The sequence below is a fragment of the Chiloscyllium plagiosum genome, chromosome 21 (genome assembly GCF_004010195.1).
Source record: "Chiloscyllium plagiosum isolate BGI_BamShark_2017 chromosome 21, ASM401019v2, whole genome shotgun sequence".
NCBI classification, from domain to species: Eukaryota; Metazoa; Chordata; class Chondrichthyes; order Orectolobiformes; family Hemiscylliidae; genus Chiloscyllium; species Chiloscyllium plagiosum.
The window spans coordinates 18,881,410-18,903,747 of NC_057730.1; the positions used below are offsets into that span (position 1 = coordinate 18,881,410).

Here is a 22,338-nt window from a genome sequence, read left to right on the forward strand (position 1 = left end):
CTCAACGGCTCAACAGCGGTCGTCAAGGAAGAAGGTTCCGGAAGCCGAGTCCGGTTTGAATGGTGAGAATTTACCTTCGTCTGTCTGTTTGTTTATCAGGGTGCCGTTCAGAGTCGGCAGCGAGCGCCTGTTTTCCCTGGAGATTGGAGGGGCGAGGTGGAGTCATGTGCAAAGATGAGATCCGATTTATGGAAGATCCATTCACAAATGCGGGCTCTGACCCATTTAAAGGTGGTCCCCTCGAGAGTGGAGTGTGACCTATTTACAGGTGACCCCCTCAAGGGTGGGGTGTGACCCATTTAAAGGAAGTTTTCCTCAAGAGTGGGTTCTGATCCATTTAAAGGTGGTCCCCTTGCGAGTGTGATTTGACCAATTTAAAGGTGGTCCCCTTGAGTGTGGACTATGAGCCATTTAACATTGGCTACCTCAAGAAGGATTTGATCTAATTAAAGGTGGTCCTTCGAAAGTGAACTTTGATCTATTTAAAGTTGGTCCCCTCAAGAGTGGGCTCTGATCCATTTAAAGGAGATCCCCTTAATTGAACTCTGATTCATCTTGAGAAAGTGGGTTCGGACCTGTTTAGGGACCCAACCCCAGAGAAATGGGTTACTCGGTCGGACTGTGACCTATTTGTTGATGAAGACATTTTTAAAAAATTATTCATGCAATGAGGGCATCGTTGGCTAGGCCAGTATTTATCTCCTGGTGATAGTTAAGAGTCAACCACATTGTCGTGAGTCTGGAGTGACATATAGGCCAGATCAGGATAGCAGTTTCTTTCCCTAAAGGCTGTTTGTGAATTAGAGTCGTAGTCATAGAGATGTACAGCACGGAAACAGCAATGGTTTCACAGTCTTCTCTGGATTCTTAATTCCTGATTTTAATTGACATGCCATAGCAAGGTTCAAATCAAAGTCCCAGAACACAATCTGGATCACTGGAATAACAGTCCTGCAATAATGCTACCAGGCCATTGCCTCCCCTATTATTTGTCCAGTGATTCATTTGTCTTCAGAAATCAGCCTTAAGTTGTCAAAGGTCTAAGGTCTGGAATTATTTCCTTAAACCTAATCATTTTTTTAAGATGGTCCTTAAAACTTAAATCTTTGACCTAGCTTTTGGTAAAAGCACAGCAGGTCAGGCAGCATCTGAGGAGCAGGAGAGCCCTTCATCAGGAAGTTTCTGGTAGCTCTAATATATCCTTAGGTGATTTAATGGTCATGTTTGATCAAAGATATCTCCGTGTGCCTTGGGGCCTTAAACTACATTAAATATTGATGTAAATTGTTTATATTAACAGCCAGCTGACTTCTGGGAAATTCTTTATAACTGTATGTTTTGTGTCATTCACACCTCATCTGACTGACAAATGCATATGAGCATATCTTGCTACCTTCAGGGATCTGTGGACATTCATTCCAAGGAAAACTGAAAAAACTGCAGATGTTGTAAATCAGAAACAAAAACAGAAATTGCTGGAAAAGTTCAGCATGTCTGGCAACATCTGTGGAGAAAAATGTTAATGTTTTGGGTCCAGTTATCCTTCCTGATGGTAGCAGGAAGAATTTGTTTTTTGTGGAGAAGATGGGTGGATGGGGAGGGGAGAGAGGGGGTAAGGGGTCGATGATAGGTGGATAGAGCCCAAAGAGAGAGACAGGAGTGGACAACGATCAGCCTGGGAGAATATATAGCTACTAATGGGGACAATTAGCAGCTAACAATGGCATAACATGTGATAACCAGGTGTGCAGAGTTTGGGGTATGGTTATGCCAAGGAACAAGGTGGTGTATTGAAGTGGCAGGCAACTGGAAGCTTAGGGTGTTTATTACAGGCAAAACATGGGTGCTCTGTGAAGCAGTCACCCAGTCTGCACTTTGTTTCTCCAATGTAGAAGAGACCACATTGTGAGCAGCAAATGCAGTAGACTGGAGGAATGGTGTATAGCTTCAGGTTTAATTTTAATTTTTATATTGTATATTTTAAGACATGGTTTTATTTTCATTTTTGAGTTTGAGAACTTTGATGCTAACATGTTTCAGGTTTGTTTGTATAATAATAATGAGGGCATTTGCAGACTTGGAGTAGAGCTGGGAGTTCCTAGTTTAAAATATTTTTAAAAAGTAAAGAAAATTAGGTTGTTGACTAAGGTATTCAGTGACATAGGGAGACAGACAAGCATCATTGAGTAAATCTGTGTCTGTGGGTACTAAAAAAATGGCAGCTGAAATAATAAGCTAGTAAGAAACTGGCCAGAATACTGCTGGGAGCTGAATATTTGGAAAACCCATGTGCTTGCTCTGAATGGACATTAAAAGTCAGTAAAATGAAAGCTCCAGAAATCAATTGCAAGAAGTTTTAGCTTGGAAATAAGGTTGACTTTAAGTTTTGGGTCCTTGTTGATGAAGGGCTTTTGTCTGAAACGTCGATTTTTTTCTTTTCCTACTCCTTGGATGATGCCTGACCTGCTGAGCTTTTCCAGCACCACTCTAATCTTTACTTTAAGTTTTGAGTGCCTATATGTTTGTTGTTACGGACAAAACAGTTGAATTTTTCCTTCTGCTATTTGTAATGAACCCATTTCAAATTGTTCTTGTATGATGCAACATAGTTTATGTTTTTTTTTTGTATAATAAAATTTGTTCTTTTGCTAAAAGTACATTGGCACTTTCATGAGAAACTGGTCAGTGAGTGACCTCTGCAATAAACAGAAAAAAGCAATTTATGGTCTATCAAGCCAGGTTTAATCTTGAGGTCTAATTTGTCCAGTTGAGATCAGCTGGGATCAAAACAAAGTCTGTGGGATCATAAATTTTTGAGTTTCAGCAGGGTCTATGAATTTTAAAAACACAAATGTGGAGGTACTGAGCATAAAAATAGGGATAGTTGTGAAGTATGTTACACATTGGAATTTCAAATTGGTTTTGACTGTTGCTAAGACTACTAGAATTAAAAGATGTAACAGTGGATTATTTCAATCTTTGACTAAGGCTAAACTGAGAAGGTTAGCAGATAAATTACAGCTGGAAGTAGGATCTCATAAGGATAAAATGCTTAAAGTAATTACCCAGTATTTAGAATTTTAAATGAGGAAATAATGTATCACTGCTCAAATTAACTAAAATAAATTAAGTTAAAAATTTAATAAAGTGTGAATTAGCCAATAAAGAAAGAGTAAGTTAAGAAGACAAGAAATAAAGGGAAATAGAAAGGAAACTAACGTTAAAATGTTTGAACTCCAAAGAGGCAGGGAAATAAGACATCGTGTAGGTGCAAATACTGCAGATGTTGGAATCTGTACTAAAAATTGCTGCAGATCACAGGATGAAGGGTCATCTAGACTGGAAACGTTAGCTTGCTTTCTCTCCATTTAAGCTGCCTGACCCGTTGTGATCGCCAGCACTTTTCAGTACACGTAAGACATCGTGTTTGGCTAGAGGAAAGCTTAAAGTAAAGGAAAAATGAAGAGGTAGTAGTTCAGAGAACAATTCTGTTTCTAATGAGTGATTTGATTTAATTACAAATCTGTATTTAGTACCTACATTTACAGATTATGGAATTGAAAGATCTGTCAGCTAATTTAAAAAGCTAGAGCTGTGAAGTTGAAGTTGCCAAAAGATGCTTGGACCTTAATGTTACAGAGTATCCTGATGGGTATACCAGTTTGTCAGAAGAGCAATCTGCAGACTATGGCGCTGTTATAAGGATGGTGGTTGGTTAGCTTAGTTGTCTGCACTTGCAAAGCATAGTGATGCCAACAGCATGTGTTCAATACTGGCTTAGGTCACCATGAAGAACTCTCCTTATCAACCTGTTCCCTCATCTGAGGTGTGGTGACCCTCAGGTTGTACCACCACTCGTCTCTCTCTCTCTCTCTCTCTCTCTAATGAGAGAGCTGCCCTATGTTCTCTGGGACAATGGTGACCTTACCTGACCTTATAAGGGCAATGCACTTCCCTGAACCTTCCCACTTAAAATTTAGAGGAATAAGAAAGAAACCTAGTCATAACTTTGTAGAATTTGCAAGAGAAGAAAAATGCTGTTGGATCAGTGGTTTTGTTTACTGACGTAAGTGAAACAAATTGAGAATAGAAAATAAATCATATTACTGAAGCATATGTCAGCAATCTATAAGACTTATTTAGATGAGTGCCTCGCACCAAAGATCCAAGAAGCAGCAGTTGTATGGATACCTATGATATCTCAATTAAAAATCACACAACATTAGGTTATAGTCCAACAGGTTTATTTGGAAGCACTAGCTTTTGGAGCGCTGCTCCTTCATCAGGTGGTTGTGGGGTGTAAGATCGTAAGACACAGAATTTATAGCAAAAGTTTATAGTGTGATGTAACTGAAATTATGTACATGTATTGAAAACAAACTTGGATTGTTTCTTAAGTCTCTCATCTCTTAGAATGAACATGTTGGTTTCAGTTCTTTCACATGTAAATCGCAGAACATTTAAAAGTTCTTGAGAATGTAACTTTTAAATGTTCTGCAATTTACACACGAAAGAACTGAAATTAGTTCCATAGATTCACCACACTCTGGCTGAAGAAATTACTCTTCAGTTCTAAAGAGTCATCCCTTCAGTCTGAGGCTCTGTCCACGCATCCTAGTATTGCCTACTAGTATTCACATTTTCTCCACATCTGCTCTATCCAAGTCTCTCCTTATTCTGAAAGGAAAACTGAATGAATAGAAAATCTTGGAAAGGAAAATGTATGTTTTTTTTCTAGAGCAATAAAGGGAAAAAGACTAGGACCTAAAGATGATATTGAGAAAGTAACATGCTTCTATTGTGATAAGACTCGACACACTAAACGTAATTGCTGGGAGTTCCATCTGAGAATCATCATGAAATTTTACAAATAGCTCATGAAATTCCAATGATAAGGCACTAGGATTTCAGGAAACTGCAGGCTAAAATACTAAAATATACTGTATAAATTTGTAGTTAAATTTGCCAGGCATGCCATGCACATCAAGTAATTGGGGAAACCCCAACCATAAATTAAACCTGTGTCTTTATTCCAATATTAGCTCTAGAAGAACTATTTAACAGTGTCCTAATAAGATGTGTGGGACCTGTACCTAAAGCAAGAAGAGGGAATCAATATCTTTTAACAACTATGGATGCTTTGACAAGAATTCTTGAGGCAATGACTTTAGAGAAAATTATGGTGGAACAGTAGTACAAGGTCAGTTCAATTTTTTAAGGTATGCATAACCCAAAGAAATATAATCAGATCAAACTTCAAGTTTTATATCACAAATATTCAAAGAAATAATGAATAGTCTGGGAATGAAACAATTTGTGTCTTTAGCTTATCATTCATAATCGTAAGGAGCATATGAAAGATGGCACCAAATTTAAAGATCATGATTAGAACATATTGTCAAGAATGTGCTAAGGATTGGGACAAAGGAATTCCCTTGTCACTGCTGCCAATAAGAATGCTCATACTGGGTCCCTTTTGAACTGATATATAAGCATGTCTTAAGAGATTCCCTTAAATCAATAAAACCAAAAGTCATAACCTAAAGGTGAGAGTACCTTACTGACATATGCATCAAGTTTTAAGAAAAGCGAAGCAAAATATACACGGTTTGTGAAAAAAATTGAAAAGTGCTCACAAACAATGAAAACTAGAGCAACCAAAAAGGCCAAAGCTGGTGACAAAGTTTTAGTACAGTTACCTATCTCCAGGATCCATTAAAAGCTAAGCAAATTATTTAAAAGGTTAATCGTTAGAAGTTCACTTGATCTTAGCAATTCAAACAGGAACTCAATAATGTGAGTTTTCTGGTGAGTATCCCTGATGAGAGGCAAAAAAATCAGTAAGTGTCATATTAATATGTTAAAATGATACTAAGACAAGGAGGATAGTCAGAACAAAAGTATATTTACAGTGGTGAACAAAGTAGAGAGTGAAATGAAAATATCAGTGATTTGAAAATCACTCTGGTATTGAAAATTCTAAAGCCAACCATCCAATAACCAAATTGGATAATACGAATAATGCAAGAGATGTTTAAAAAAAGGTGGAATAATATACTATCTTCCAGAAAATTATTGAGGCAACTTATAAAAGCTATTATAGACTCATAGGTCAGGGAAAATTCCTTTGGTCATATATGATGTTGATGTAGTTAGCGCATTACCAAGAAGGTAATATCCTTACGTACTGATACTCATGAGAAGTTAGCCCAAGTGAGGGAAGAGATCAAGATCATGATGGGAGTGACATTGTTGAACCTAATTGGAGCTCACCTATTATGATGATGCTGAAACCAGACAGAATTTTACAAAGCCAATTCATTAACAAAGGAGGTTCAATCCAATTCCATGATGTTAGGAATGTAAAGAGAGGACTGAATAAGCACAGTGCATTATACACATTGATTTTTTAAAGAGATATTTTTAAGTTTCGTTGACATCCAAAGAAATATCAGCTTTGTAACCCCCAATGGACTTTATCAAAATCATGACATTCAGAATGAAAATGCAACAGCAATTTTTTATATTAACCAACAAGGTCATTGAAAGATTGTGTTGTATATATAGACAGTTTGGTTTTGTTCAGCCAAACGCAAATATTTGCAACATTTGAACAAATTGATTTGTTACAAAGAACCAATTTAGTTAAAAAAAATTAGGTAAAATGAATTTGTCATAGTAAAAATAATTTATTTAAGCTACACTGTCAAACAAGGCCAAATAGCACCTTGAGAAGCAAAATTAAGGACTGTTTTTTAAAGTTTCCCATGCTTAAGAAATAACAAGAAATTTTGCAGTATATTGAATTTAATTGGAAGTTTGTTCTAAATTTCAGCACTCTGATAGCTCTTCCGTAAAATTTCTTCAAAAAAGACAAGAATTTGAACAGGCAAAGGAATGTCTGAGTACCTTTCACAGCTTGAAAGCTGTGTTGAATACCGTACTTCCTTGCTGCTTTTTTCAAAATATTGAATCAAGTTAGTTAAGCATCATCTTACTAAATTTGTTACTATCCTAAAATTAATTTGTGCCTTTCTAAGTGACAGTTTATTCTGACCCTCAGAATTGATTTCATTAATTTGCCCACCACTGAGGTGAGAGCAACTGGCCTGTAGCCATTGGTCTATCCCTTACTGTCTGATTAACCAAAGATAAAACATTATCGATCCTCACCAGTAAGGATTAAAAATGGTGAGATTAGATTAGGTTACCTACAGTGTGGAAACAGGCCCTTTGGCAAAAGTCCACACCAACCCTCCGAACGGTAACCCACCCAGATCCACTTCCTTCTGACTAATGCACCTAACGCTATGGGCAATTTAGCATGGCCAATTCACCTGACCTGCACATCTTTGGACTGTGGGAGGAAACCGGAGCACCCGGAGGAAACCCACTCTTCTGCTAATTTATCCCGGTTTCTTTTAATGGATTGGGGTACATTACATCTGCCTGTGGTTATTTATCCACTTTGAAGGATGCTAACCCCATTAGAACAGCCTCTTTTCCTACGTTTATAACTTTCAAAAATTCTCATTTCTTCTCTTTAACTGCAAAATCTCTGCCATCCCCATCTTTTGTGAAGAAAATACAAAGTATTCATTAAGAGCCATATCAACATCTGCTTTTACACTTAGGGTATCTTTCTGGTATTTTATGAGTCCTACTCTTTCCTTAGTTATCCTGTTATTCCTGATGTGTTGATAAAACATCCGTGGGTTAATGTTGATTTTGCTTGCCAATATTCTTTGCTTTATCAATTACCTTTTTGATTACATTCTCCACTTTCTATACTCTTGGTCTTCTGCAGTATTGAGTTCTTGGATTGCTTATCTTATCCTCTAAGCTCCTTGACATCAAGGAGGCTGTAGATTTGGCCATTCCCCCTTTACCACTGTTGAAACGCTCTTCCTTTGAATTCTTGAATCTCCACTTTGAGTATTCCCCTTTGCCCTGACATTGATTTACAATCATTTAGCTGTTTCCACTCCAATTCTACTGAAACAAATCTTCAGCTTAGTACAATGGGCCATGCTTTAATTTAGAACTCTTAACTAATTGCTACCACTAAAATGCTCTACCACGGACACCTACCGGGCCAGCTTCTTTTCCTAAAATTAGGTACAGAGTTGTGCCCTCTCTTTTAGACTTGCTATGTATCGGTCATAAGTGAGCTACTGAACGCACCTCAAGAATTCTATTTCCTCAATTCCTTTCACACTAAAACTATTCCAGTTAATATGGGTGTGGTTTAAATTCCCTCCTATTTCTAATCTATTGTTTTGCAATTCTCAGAGATTTGCTTATGTGCTTGCTTTCCTAACATTTTTAGATTAGATTGCTTCCAGTGTGGAAACAGGCCCTTCAGCCCAACAAATCCACACCAACCCTCCGCAGAGCAACCCACCCAGACCCATTCCCCTACATTTACCCCTTCACCTAACACTACGGGCAATTTAGTATGGCCGATTCACCTAACCTGCACATTTTTGGATTGTGGGAGGAAACCGGAGCACCCAGAGGAAACCCAGGCAGACACAGGCAGAATGTGCAAATTCCACACAGACAGTTGCCGGAGGTGGGAATTGAACCTGGGTCTTTAGCACTGTGAGGCAGCAGTGTTAACCACTGTGCCACCGTGCAGCCAACTCTGTTTGGGGGTCTGCAGTACACTCCCAGCAATGAGATTAACCTCTTTTCTTGTTCTTTAACTCAATTCATATAACTTAATTTGATGATCCTTGTAATATATCTTTTTCATGAGGTTCTTACACACTTGATGCAACTGCAGATGCCAACTTCTGTGAACAAGCAAAATTTTATTTGACAAGTACAGCTCATGTTTTCTAGAGGAACCCTTTAACACACTTCACAATGCTTGCAAGGCCAAGTCAAGGGATCTCTCCCTGAACAAAGAAAACAGTCCGTTCTTTATACAAGATCTTTACATCACAGTCAGTAATGCCCACAAGACACCCCCAACCATTCCCCCGCCCCATAGTCACATGCCACTCAAGACACAATGCAGTGACCTGATCATCTCCAGAAACAGTGTAATGTAAATCATCCCTTAATGGTCAAATCTGTTGTGAATAGTTTTTTTTTTAACTGCAGGGAATAGTCAGAATTTTAATGGCAATGTTCTTATTGATTTCTGAATAGGAGATGATAATGTAATTCTTTTACTTTGAATAACTAGGAAATGGCCATGCAATTGATTCTGAATGGCAAGGGATGGGAATGTAAATTCCCTACATTCTACCTGTAAGACAGAGACATCTCACCCTAGCCTCAGGACATCCAATTTCTTTCAGGTCAACAAAGCAAATTAACCCTTTAATATCTCATTTTATATCATTCCTCCTTGCAGCTATAATTGTTTCTTTGACCAAAATGATTAGCCCCCTCCCCACTCCTTTTTATGTCCCTCTTATCCGAAAACACTGCAACCTGGAATGTTGTACTGCCATTTCTGTCTCTCCTTAAGCCATCTTTATTTGCTGCCACATTTCTATCTGTGCTGTCAGCTGCCTCCTGATTAATTTAACTTATAAAAATTGGACTAGTATAGAGAAAAGTTATAGAACTAACAGGGATAGCTGTGGATCAGATTGAAAATAGGAGCAGTGACTAAATGTGCTTTATTGTTTATAAGCAGTTCCTAAGTGAAAGCCATCAAATAAACCTACTAACAAGATTCCCTGTGATAAAAACTTTGTACCATGAACTCACATTAATCCTCTACTAACTACTAATAAAGCCCAATGTTAGCAGGATTTTTTTCTGGATTTCTCCAAATGCATCAGAAGATTATTCAATAACAGACATTTCAAAATCAAAGCTGCATTGGCAACCACAGAATTTTCAGAATCACTTCAAGTACTGTTCTAGTTGAGAATTGTTCCCAGTTTGTTCCTACTTAGTATGGCTTCAACAGATTATTATCAATTCTGCCAGATTACAGAAGATTGTTCAGGGTTACTCAATGTTTCTGGCCTGTGCTTTCATAAGTTATTGCTTGGGAAATTGTTTGGGGAGAAACATGACGATTGATTGATAGGAGGTGATCAGTAGCAGACCGTCAAATTTACTAATGGAATTCACTCCTCCTTAATAGAAGCTGGCATGCCTAGTTCCCTTCTATGGGCTGTGGATGTACATGGAAGAGTTTATAGCCTCTCTACAGCTGGACAGTACTGGGAGTTGTGCAAAGATGAAAGCTTACAATTTAAGAGATTGGCAGCTGTTAAGCAGTGCTGCTGGGGAATTGCATGCGACCATCAGATCTATGTCTACGTCCATTCAAGTGAAGTCCCAATCCATTACCAAGAAGAGACCTATGAAAATCAGGTATGGACACTTAAAATTAGATAGCCTTTTGTTCATGCTGATAATTTATATTGTTATTTGTTTTACCCTTTTACGACACAGGGCACTTGTCTTGCCTCCTGAATGCCCTCAGTGCTACTCATTGGCTGAGATGAAGCCAAATGCACAACATTGTACCAAGACACACATTTAGAGTCATAGAGATGTACAGCATGGAAACAGACCCTTCAGTCCAACTCGTCCATGCCGAGCAGATATCCCAACCCAATCTAGTCCCATCTGCTAGCACCTGGCCTATATTCCTCCAGACCCTTCCTATTCATCTCTCCATCCAGATGCCTTTTAAATATTGCAATTGTACTAGCCTCCACCATTTCCTCTGGCAGCTTATTCCATGCACATACCACCCTCTGTGTGAAAAAGTTGCCCCTTAGGTCTCTTTTATATCTTTCCCCTCTCACACTTAACCTATGCCCTCTAGTTCTGGATTCCCCACCCCTGGGAAAAGATTTTGTCTATTTATCCTATCCATGCCCCTCATGATAAACCTCTATAAGGTCACCCCTCAGCCTGTGATGCTCCAGGGAAAAATATTTCTGAAATGTCACAAACCTTTTCAAATGTAATAACTTGTTTTGAAGTACATTTACAGTTATAGTTGTTTCTTTTTCACACAGCAAAATCCCATAACAGCAATGAGTTTTGAGATTAGTTCATCAGTTTTATATTTGATAATGTCAGTGGCAGAAGGAAAATTGGTCAGGACTTTGTGGAGTTCATTTAAAGTTCTATTCTCATTTTAAAATCCAAATCTGATATTTGATAGTGCTATTGACTGCATGAGTTCTAGTCATTTAGAGTTGACTGTTCTGTAACAATATAACAGTGCCTTCACATTTAAATACCAACTGAGACCAAATTCAATATTGTGCCCTCTGAACAGAATAAATTTCTTATGTAGATACTTATAGCCATAGCTACCAATAACTACAAAAGTAGATATGATCAAGCGAGAAGGTGAAATATGAATAAAATAGCATTTATTGTCATGTGATTTTACAAAAGAAATATAGTGAAACGTTTTATCTGTCATCTGTGGCTGTGCTGTGTAACAATTGAAGTAAAATTCTATGACTAGACTTGCTAAAAGTGTGTCGTGTCTATGCATATTATGCCTGTGAGCTATGTTTTGTTAATCTCAATGTAGCGATGGAATCCTGTGGATGGTTTCAGTGACCGCCTTCTACCCAGTGACCGCTGGCAATGGAGTGATGTTACAGGTTTGATCCATCAACCACTAAATGAGTTTAAACTTGCTTCACCGCAATGGGAGTGGGAATCTGACTGGTACGTGGATGAAAATATTGGAGGAGAGCCAACAGAAAAAGGGGTAAGAAGGTACAAGTGTTTGTGGTTATGATAAACATGAGTGAATGGTATTCCAAGCAAGCAGACAGCGGTGTGTTGAGGTTGCCTATATCCTCTTTTGATTTTCCATCTTTCCAAATCAGAATTTTACATAGCAAGGTTACAAAGATTTAAGATCTGTTCTGGAAGGACAAATTGTAAGTTTTTTTTTCATGAATTGGTTAAGAATTTATAAAAAGGAAAATATAGTTTCAGTTAATAATGTAGAGTCATGGCAGATCAGATGTGCAAGAGCTGAAAATGTGTTGCTTGTAAAGCGCAACAGGTCAGGCAGCATCCAAGGAACAGGAGAATCGACGTTTCGGGCATAAGCCCTTCTTCAGGAATGAGGAAAATGTGTCCAGCAGGCTAAGATAAAAGGTAGGGAGGAGGGACTTGGGGGAGGGGCGTTGGAAATGCGATAGGTGGAAGGAGGTCAAGGTGAGGGTGATAGGCCGGAATGGGGTGGGGGCGGAGAGGTCAGGATGAAGATTGCAGGTTAGGAAGGCGGTGCTGAGTTCGAGGGATTTGACTGAGACAGATGTGCAAGATGATTTCCTGCTGTGGTGTAATTCTGTGTGATTCTATGTGCTCCTCTCGAGTTCACCTCTAGATTGTCTGTTTAATTAATACTTTGTATCTTTTCTCATGAACTCCAGCATTTGTTTATTTTTCACACTACCTGGAAGCACTGGACTAGTGACGTTTCACCTGTACTATCTTACAATGGCTTAACGCTGTATCATAAAGGCATTGAAAAATGTTGGGAATTAGCACTAGAAAAATTCCGTTATGTTTTTCTGTTTAGCGTATTGTCTTTGGATGATTGATAATGTCACACGCTGTAGCACAATGTAGTTAAAGCTTTTCTGTAGTTTTCTGTTGCAGTGAAAATATGCTACAGCATCTCCTATGGTCTTTGTGATTTCAGCTAGGAAAGCTTTTAGGTGAATAGGTAGGCATTCGTTAGACCCCTCAGTGTTATTGGACTCTTTGGTTGAAGAATGTTCTGATCTGTGATTGCCTTATCTGTTCATTTCATTGTACAGTGTATGAGATTATCCCGTCTCATCAAAGGTTTCCATTCTTATCTGTACTGGAGACAGAGGATGGTGGCGGAGGGTTGTTTTTCAGACTGTAGACCTGTGAGCAATGGTGTTCCACAGAGATTGGTGTGGGAACACTTTTGTTTATCATTTGTATAAGCAATTTGGATAAAAATTTAGAAAGCATGGTTAGTAAATTTGTGGATGACACCAAAATTGGTGGTATAGTTGACAGTGAAGAAGGTTATCTAAGATTACAAAGGGATCTTGATCAATTGGACCAATAGGATGAGGAGTTGGAGATGGAGTTTAATTTGGATAAATGCGAGGTTTTGCAATTTGCTAACAAACAAGGCCAGGACTTATACAGTTAATGGTAGAGCCCTGAGGAGTGTTGTCAATCAGGAATACGTAGGGGTTCAGGTACATATTTCTTTGAAAGTTGCATCACAAGTAGACAGTGTGGTAAAGAAGGCGTTTGACTTTTTAGATTAGATTAGATTCCCTACAGTGTGGAAACAGGTCCTTCGGCCCAACCAGTCCACACCGACCCTCCGAAGAGTAACCCACCCAGACCCATTTCCCTCTTGCTTGCCTTCATTGTTCAAACCATTGAGTATAGGAGTTGGGATGTCATGTTGCGGTTGTACAGGACGTTGGTGAGGTCACTTTTGGAGTAGTGTATACAGTTCTGATCACCCTGCTATAGGAAGGATATTATTAAACTGGAGAGGGGGCAGAAAAGATGTTACCAGGACTAGAGGTTTGAGTTATAAAGAGAAGCTGAATAGGCTGGGACTTTTCTCACTGCAGTATAGGAGGCTTTATAGATAACCTTTATAGAGGCTTATAAAATCATGAGGGGTATAGATAAGGTAAATAACAAAGGTCTTTTCCCTAAGGTGGGGGAGTTCAAAACTAGAGGGCATTTTTTTAAGATGAGAGAAGAAAGCTTTAAAAAGGACCTGAAGGGCAACTTTTTAAAACAGAGAGTGATCCATAGGCGGAATGAACTGCCAGAGGAAGAAGTAGATGCTGGTACAGTTACAACATTTAAAAGACGTCTGGACAGGTAAATGAATAGGAGAAAGTGAGGACAACACATGCTGGAGATCAGAGTCTAAAAGTGTGGTGCTGGAAAAGCACAGTTGGTCAGGCAGCATCCGAGGAGTGGGAGAGCCGAAGTTTCAAGCATAAGCTCTTCATCAGAAATGAGGGGGTGGCCCAAGGGGCCTGAGAGATAAATGGGAGGTTGGTGGGGCTCAGGGGAAGGTAGTTGGGAATGCAATAGGTAGATAGAGGTGGGGGGTGCTGGTGATAGGTCAGAAAGGAGGGTGGAGTGGATGGGTGGGAAGGAAGATGAACAGGTAAACATTTCAAGAGGGCAGTGCTGAGTTGAAAAGTTGTTTTTGAGATAAGGTTGGGGGGGTGGGGGCAGGGAGGACGGGGAGTGAGCGAGGAAATGAAGAAACTGGTGAAATCTACATTGATCCCATGTGGTTGGAGGGTCCCAAGGCGGAAGATGAGGCATTCTTCCTCCAGGCATTGGGTGGCTAGAGTTTGGTGGTGGAAGCGGCCTAGGACTTGTATGTCCTTGGTGGAGTGGGAGGGAGAGTTGAAGTATTCAGCCACAGGGCAGTGGGGTTTTGAAGTGCATGTATCCCAGACTTTCTCTGAAATGTTCCGCAAGTTGGCATCTTGTCTCCCCAATGTAGAGGAGATCATACTGAGAGCAACAGACACAGTAGATGATGTGCGTGGAAGTACAGGTAAATCTCTGTCGAATGTGGAAGGATCCTTTGGGGCCTTGGATGGTGGTGAGTAGGGAGGTGTGGGCACAGGTTTTGCACTTCTTGCGGTGGCAAGGAAAGGTACTGGGAATGGAGTGTGGGTTGGTGGGGCCGTGGACCTCACGAGAGTTGAAGAGGGAATGGTCTCTGTGGAAGGTAGATAGGGGTTGGGAGGGAAATATATCCCAGGTGGTGGGGTCTGTTTGTAGGAGGCGGAAATGGCAGAGGATGATGTATGGTATCCAGAGGTTAGTGGGGTGGAAGGTGTGGACAGGGCGTTCTGGCCTTGTTGTGATTGGAGGGGTGGGGTTCAAGGATGGAGATGCTCTGGAAGGCGTTGTCGACCATGTGGGAGGGGAAATTGCGGTCGTTGAAGAAGGAGGCCATCTGCGATGTTCTATAGTGGAATTGGTCCTCTTGGGAGCAGATGAGACGGAGGCGGAGGAATTGTGAGTAGGGGATAGCGATTTTACAGGAGGCAGAGTGGGAGGAGGTGTAGTCTAGGTAGCTGTGGGAGTCAGTGGGTTTGAAGTAGAAGTCTGTGTTGAGTCTGTCGCAGGAAATAGAGATGGAGAGGTCCAGGAAGGGGAGGGAGATGTCCGAGATGGTCCAGTTGAATTTGAGGTCAGGCTGGAAGATATTGGTGAAGTTTATGAACTGTTCAACCTCCTCGCGGGAGCACAAGGTGGCACCGATACCATCATCGATATAGCGGAGGAAAAGGTGGGGAATGGTGCCAGTGTAGCTGTGGAAGATGGACTGTTCCAGGTACCCGACGAAGAGGTAAGCATAGCTGGGGCCCATGCAGGTGCCCATGGCTACCCGTTTTGTTTGGAGCAAGTGAGAGGATTCGAAGGAAACATTGTTGAGGGTAGGAAGGGTTTAGAGGGATTCGGACTGAAAGCAGGCAAATGGGACTAGTTTAGTTTGGGAAATTTGATCGATATGGACGAGTTGGATCGAAGGGTCTGTTTCTGTGCTCTATGACTCCACTGGAATATCCATGCTGGCCTCCTGTAGGCGAGTGAAAAGAGCCTTGTCATTGGACTGGTTGGCCTTACACTGCTCCTCCTCTTTCTCAGTGTCTTGTGTGTATTTGTGTCACTATTTTCCAGGTCTTCTTCATTAACTTGATTTTTAGAGCATTTGAGTTGGGCTTCTGCTTCTTATCAATGATCATGACAACATGAAAAATCAGTTACCTTTGGAATGAGTTTTTAGGTTCCTAATCAGCCCGAAATCATTGGCTCGTGCTTGGTCACCGTAAGACCAAGCTTGCTTTGTTTGATACATTTTGACCAGTTTTCTGATCCATGCCTCAAAAATGCTGGAATTCAACCAAGCAGTTTTGTTAACTTGAGCTGCAAAGTAATATAGCTTCTTTGATTTGCTTATCATCAGTAGCAGCAACCTTTCAGTGCCATGGTCTGCATCAGCATAATGGCAGTGATTTGTCTTGATTTCACCTTCCACAGTTGCACATTTCATCATTAAGTATTAAAGAGCAATCTGGTTAATGATGTTGAAATTATATGGTTTCATCCACATTAAAAATGTCTCTTGGCATATACCCTTTCAGAATGTGGGCATGACCATTTTGCAATCATGTCATTGATTGTATAACTGTTGCACCATCACTGTTTTTTAAGCAGAAGACTAGGTCATGCATTATCTTGAATTAGTCTAACCATCCATTACTGCACGCTTGTGACCCAGCCCCTTTGCCAGAGTGAGCTTCCTTTCCTGTAGAATTGGACCAGAGATGGGAATGTTCTGTTCTCGAGCCTTCTGGATCCACATTTGCATAGCTTCTTCAGCAACAGGAAAAGCAGCAATTCTCATTCTCTCCCTTGCTTGGTCAAACTGACTTTCATCTTGTGCTTCAGAATTGTTTACCGAATCTTGATAATGGAAAATCCCAATCATTAATGATATCTGATTTTTGTTTTGTACTAATTTTCCTCTTGTTTTATCAACTTTGCTTCCAATTGATAGCATTTTAATGTTCTCATAGGTTTAGCCATACTTGCATGGTTTAAGGATTCCATAGGCTTTAGAGCAAAGAAAGAGGCTACTTAGTCCAATGGTCTTTGCATTACCCAAAGCTGTTTGTGTTTCCTATTTTAGGGTTGGACATATGCCATTGATTTTCCTGCCACTTACACAAAAGACAAGCGGTGGAATTCTTGTGTGCGTAGACGGCGATGGATCCGATACAGAAGATACAATGCATGTGACATGTGGGCAAAGGTTTGTAGACTAGCCTATCGTCCAGAATAGATTTTTCTTTGAATTTTCAGAGTTAGCCTTTTAAATGAAAGACTCATGATAGGAATATGTGGACTAATTCGTGAATAAATTACTCTGTTGTACATTGAATGAATTTTCCCTGTTTTTGCATTCAGTATCCTGCAAATGCCCATTCTTGCTGCTTTTTGTAGGATTATAAACCTACAATGTGGTTGGACCTAGTTAGAAAATACTATACAGACAGTATTGCAAGAGTTACCTTTGGTGTGTCTAGTGGGTAATGTGTGCTGATTTCTTTGTCAATTAAGCAATGTTAATTTAATTTTAGCAAAACATATTATTAACCTTTCTTCAAGGTGGAAAACCAACAGGTAAGGTGGAAAAGAATGAATCTGATTTTATGTGAATTTTGTTCTGCTATGGAGCATAGTAAGCACAAAAAGTTTAAAATTGACTACTTGATCTCTCATGTAGTTAATTACACAACATAACTAACCAGGACAGGTATGATATGTCACATGGGCTACTTCCATGCTGTATTATTTTTTGATTCAGCCGAAAGAAAAGTGTTACGCGTTTTGGGTATTTTTACATCAACTAAGTTGTGTACAAGCAAAACCACTTCCAATAGTTTAGAGCGTTTCTACCTTCTTCTCACATCATGTTGTAGACTATCCTATAAGCACTATAGTCTCTCATATGGCTTAACATCAAACTTTCCATGACCGTCACCCCTCTAAAATGCCTTAAGAGGGACACTTATGAAAATTAATATAGTAGATGATCAATTGCAAGAGTACAGGGAATGATGACTACACAATGGCATTCTGGGCAGCCAGTTGTGGACCAATAAACTGGAGGCAGGTGAACATGTGATAAAATCTTCAAGAATAAACTTGTCCAGAATTGGCAACCAGCCAGTGATGGTATGAAGAATCTCATAATTGTGACAGTGTAGAAGGAGGCCATTCGGCCCATCATGTCTGTACCAGCTATCCAGCAAGCTTTATGATTTCAAGGCATATTTTCCTGTCTTTTCCCCATGTCGTTGTGCATTGTTACTATTCAAATAATCGCCCTCTTGAATGCCTCAATTGAACCTATCTCCACCACACTTTCATGCTGTGCATTCTAGACCTGTGTGGAGGAGTTCTTTCTCCACATCATCATTTTTCTGTTTTGCAATCTCTTCAAATTAGTGCCCTCTCATTCTTAATGCTTTTTACAAGCAGGAACAGTTTCTCCCTATCTACTTTATCCAGATTTCTCCTGATTTTTGAAAACGTCAACAAAATCTCCTCTTAACCTTCTCATTTCCCAGAAAAACAATCCCAACTTCTCCAATCTATCCTCATAACAGTAGTTTCACATTCTTGGAACCTTTCTTGTAAACCTCTTCTGCAATCTGTGCAATGCATCACATTTTTTCTAACATATGGTGCCTAGAATTCAGCACAATATTCTAGCTGAGGTCTAGTATCTTATACAGGTTGAGTATAACATCCCTACTCGTATTCTCTATGTCCTTATTAATAAACCCTAGGATACTGTATACTTTGTTAACTGCTATCTCCACCTGACCTTCCTTCAATAATTTATACACATGTACACCCAGGTCTCTCTACTCTTGCACAACCTTTAGACCGGTATCATCTTTACTCTCCCTGCATGCTTTTTTTTAACAAAATGTATGATTAGATTAGATTACATTACAGTGTGGAAACAGGCCCTTCGGCCCAACAAGTCCACACCGACCCGCCGAAGCGAAACCCACCCATACCTCTACATTTACCCCCTACCTAACACTACGGGCAATTTAGCATGGCCAATTCACCTGACCCTGCACATCTTTTTTTGGACTGTGGGAGGAAACCGGAGCACCCGGAGGAAACCCACGCAGACACGGAGAGAACGTGCAAACTCCACACAGTCAGTCGCCTGAGGCGGGAATTGAACCCAGGTCTCAGGCGCTGTGAGGCAGCAGTGCTAACCACTGTGCCACCGTGCCACCGACCTTCAAATACATTTGTACTTCTTTAAATTGAACTTCATCTGCCACCTGTCCATCCACTCCACTACTTGTTGATGCTATTTTGAAGTTTTCCAGTCCTCCTCATAGCTTACAGTGCTTCCATGTTTTGTACTGTCCACAATCTTTGAAATTGACCCTCTATTCCAAGATCTAGATTGTTAATATAAATCAAGAAAAACAAGGGTCCCAATACCAACTTTGGAGTACTCCACTGCAAATGTTCCTCCAACTGAAAAATATCCATAATTCACGACTATTTCCTGTCACTCAGCCAATTTTATCTCAGCTTTACTACTGACATCCTATTTCATGAACTAGAAATTTTCTCCATTATGTGGTTCAGTATTGACCAATTTTTGAAGTCCATATACATGTCATAAAGTGCATTACCATTATCAACCTTCTCTATTCCATCTTCAGATAACTCCAGCATGTTATTTAAACATGAATTTCTCTGAATAAATCCATTCTGGCTTTTCTTAAGTAGCTCACATTGTTCATATGACAATTAATTCTATCCCAGACATTTCCCCACTACCAAAGTTAAATCGACTGTTCTGTAATTGTTGATCCTATCATTGCAGCCTTTTCGGACCAAGAGTATAAAGTTTGCAGTTCTCCAGTCCTCTGGCATCCATTCTAATTCAGGGAAGGCTGAAGAATTTAGCCGGTCCCTCTGCATTTTCCACTTATAGTTCTTTCAATATCCTTGATACCTACCATCTGGTCCTAGGTTTTTGTCAAGTCTAAAAATCAATAGTTTATCTAATATCTCTTCTTTCTCAATTTTGAAGCTTTATAGTGGCTAAGTTACCTCCTTTGCCACAATGGGCTGGATAATATCTGTTTTCTTGGTAAAGGAAGATGCAAAGTATGAAGTTAATACCTCAGCCATTTCCCCTTGCCTTCACGTATAAGTCTCCTTTTTTGGTCCATAAGTAGCCCTACTCTTTTTACCACCCTTTATTATTTATATGCCCATTGATATGATAGCTGCTAGTCTATTTTCATACTTCTTCTTTGCTTCTCTGATTTACTTTTGTACCTCCTTTCTGAAAATTCTAAGTTTAACTTGGTTCTCAGTTGTATTTTCTATTTGACACTTATTACTCCAACTTCAATTTCCATTTTCATCCAGGAATCTCTGGATTTACTTGCCCTCCTTTTTCTGTTTTGAAGGAATGTACCATGACTGTAGCTGAATCATTTCTTGAAGGAAGTACATTGCTCAAGTATAGTTTATCCCACCAACCTTTGACTCCAGTCTATCTAACCCAGTTCCATTCTTGCCCCGCTATTCTGTCCCGGTTAATTATCCATACTCCAGATTATCCATTGTCCTTTTTCTACTTTAATCATAAATTTTCTGATACAATGGTCACTACAAATTATTACTGTCACATAAATATTCTCTCAATGACACTTAACCGACTTGGCCCATTTCATTTTCAAGGTCCAGCTATGGCAGTGCTGCCTTTCTTGTTGGATTTGATCTATACTGTTGTAAAACAATTGTCCTGAATATCTTCAAAGAATGCTTGCTCCTCAGTCCTTAACACTACCACTGTCCCAGTGTATATTTAGGTAATTGAAGTCTCCCATTATAAATACTTTGTAATACTTGGACCTCTCTATGATTTCCTTGCAGATTTGTTCCTCAACATTCTACCCACAAGCTAGTGGTCTGTAGGCTATGCTGAGCAATGTAGTTACACCTTTTTAGATTCTTACCTTTAACCATATCAATTTTGACCTTGAACCTTTTGATACATCCTGTTAATCAAAGCTAGCATCCCTAATCCTTTTCTTCCTAACCTAACTTCCCTGAACACCTTCTAACCAAATAAATTGAAGATGCCGAAACCAGGAATATCTAACACCCAGACCTGCCCATCCTTCAGCCAGATCTCTCTCAATATTATAACATTATACTGTGTGTGGCAATCTGTGTCTGTGACTTACCAATCTTATTTTCTATTCTCTGCAATTCTCATAAATGCAGTGTGATCCTTACTCAATGTTTTTATTCTCCTTATTCCAACTCCATCTATGAACTTACTACTCTCTATTCCAGTATTTGGTGGATCCTGGTATTGTATCTCTCGTGGTTCCACACATGTGAAGAGCAATTTTGAAGCCTGCTCCACCACTAGCAAAACACTCCATCCCCTGGAACTCAGCCTCAGCTCTATTACATATACAGCCATAAAACACCAATCTGTTCCCATAATTAATGTATGCCCTATCACTAATATTCTTCCACTCTCTTTCCTTCTGTACAGTTGGCCCACCAATGGTGCCACAAGCTTAGTGCTTGTTGCATTCTCTGAGGAACCATCACCTTCATCGTATCCAGAATGGAAAGCTGATTCTTGAACTAGACCTCAAGGAACTGTTACACAATTGCCTAGTTCTCTTGAACTGCCAGGCGGTCACTGATTCCCTAACTGCCTGCAAGCCCCTAATCTGCAGTGTGACCACTGTATGTTTTATCCATGTAACTAAACCTGGTAGATGCACCATAGTAACTCCAAAAATTCCAAGTTCCAAAAACCCAATGCTCAAGTTACTGCAGCTGGTGATACATCCTGTACATTGGGTTTCCCTTCTGCTAACACTATCTCTTGACTGTGCTGAAATTCCTGATATTATAGAAACGCAATCTGACTTGGAACCTGAGAGTTCAGTAACATAAACCAAAAGAACCACAATTGTTAATGATGTGAAAAAAGTCATAAGATTTTGATCCCATGATGTACTTTTACAGTAATGTCAATGCAAGTATGCCTTGTAATTCATATAGTGAATGTGAAGTGCTTTGTTTTAAATTTAAATGCTTTTAAATTAATCAACTTGGAATGAAACAGCAAAGTAGAAGCTTGTTACATGTTTTTAACGGAGATTTTTTAAAATCAGATTCCTTTACAAGAGACTGGACCACTGCCAGATCCCTTTAATGATATTGCAGTAGGAGGATGGGAAATCACTGATGAACCTTTAGGACATCTTTCAGTCTGGGCAGTAACAGTACAAGGAAAGGTACAGTAAATTCAAAGAGGTATTGTCATGGAAATGTTTAATCTGAAAATATCTGCAGAAGCAACATGACCAAAACTATGCAGATTCAATTCCACCTGAAGTGACTGGCTAGCAATCAAGAATGTGAATGCCTTCCCCTTCTTCTGCAGTAGTCACCACAGGCTACATTGAAGGCAGTGTTCCTACCCTGGTGTTGAAACCATGAATCATATCCCTATTCTATCACTTTTTAAAAAGAATGTCTATACTTGCCAGTCTTTGCAATTTAACAACAAATGTACAACAGACGTGACACTAGGCTGAACCTCCTGCTGTAGGGGATCTTGTCTGCTGATGGGAGACTGCTACTCCCTTTTCTTGGGTACAACTGCTGGCCAATCAGAGACCAGCAGCTCGTGCGCTCAGCAGCATCCTGCCATCAGTTTCAGGATCATGGAGGACCTAGGCC

The 22,338-nt window shown here is 39.7% G+C and overlaps 1 protein-coding gene across 2 annotated transcripts in view; it reads left to right on the forward strand.

The window, feature by feature from the left end:
• Nucleotides 1–22,338, forward strand: part of tecpr1a (tectonin beta-propeller repeat containing 1a) — a 74,204-nt gene continuing 51,866 nt past the window's right edge. Inside the window, exons 1-6 of one of the 2 annotated variants that reach the window (XM_043711360.1) lie at nucleotides 31–62; nucleotides 5,043–5,200; nucleotides 10,115–10,347; nucleotides 11,534–11,716; nucleotides 16,697–16,819; nucleotides 21,768–21,890. In XM_043711360.1, the coding sequence (XP_043567295.1) occupies nucleotides 10,123–10,347; nucleotides 11,534–11,716; nucleotides 16,697–16,819; nucleotides 21,768–21,890 (654 nt within the window). In that variant the 5' untranslated portion in view covers nucleotides 31–62; nucleotides 5,043–5,200; nucleotides 10,115–10,122. Of the gene's footprint in view, nucleotides 63–5,042; nucleotides 5,201–10,114; nucleotides 10,348–11,533; nucleotides 11,717–16,696; nucleotides 16,820–21,767; nucleotides 21,891–22,338 lie in introns of both variants that reach the window. The other variant, XM_043711359.1, reaches the window with a different exon arrangement.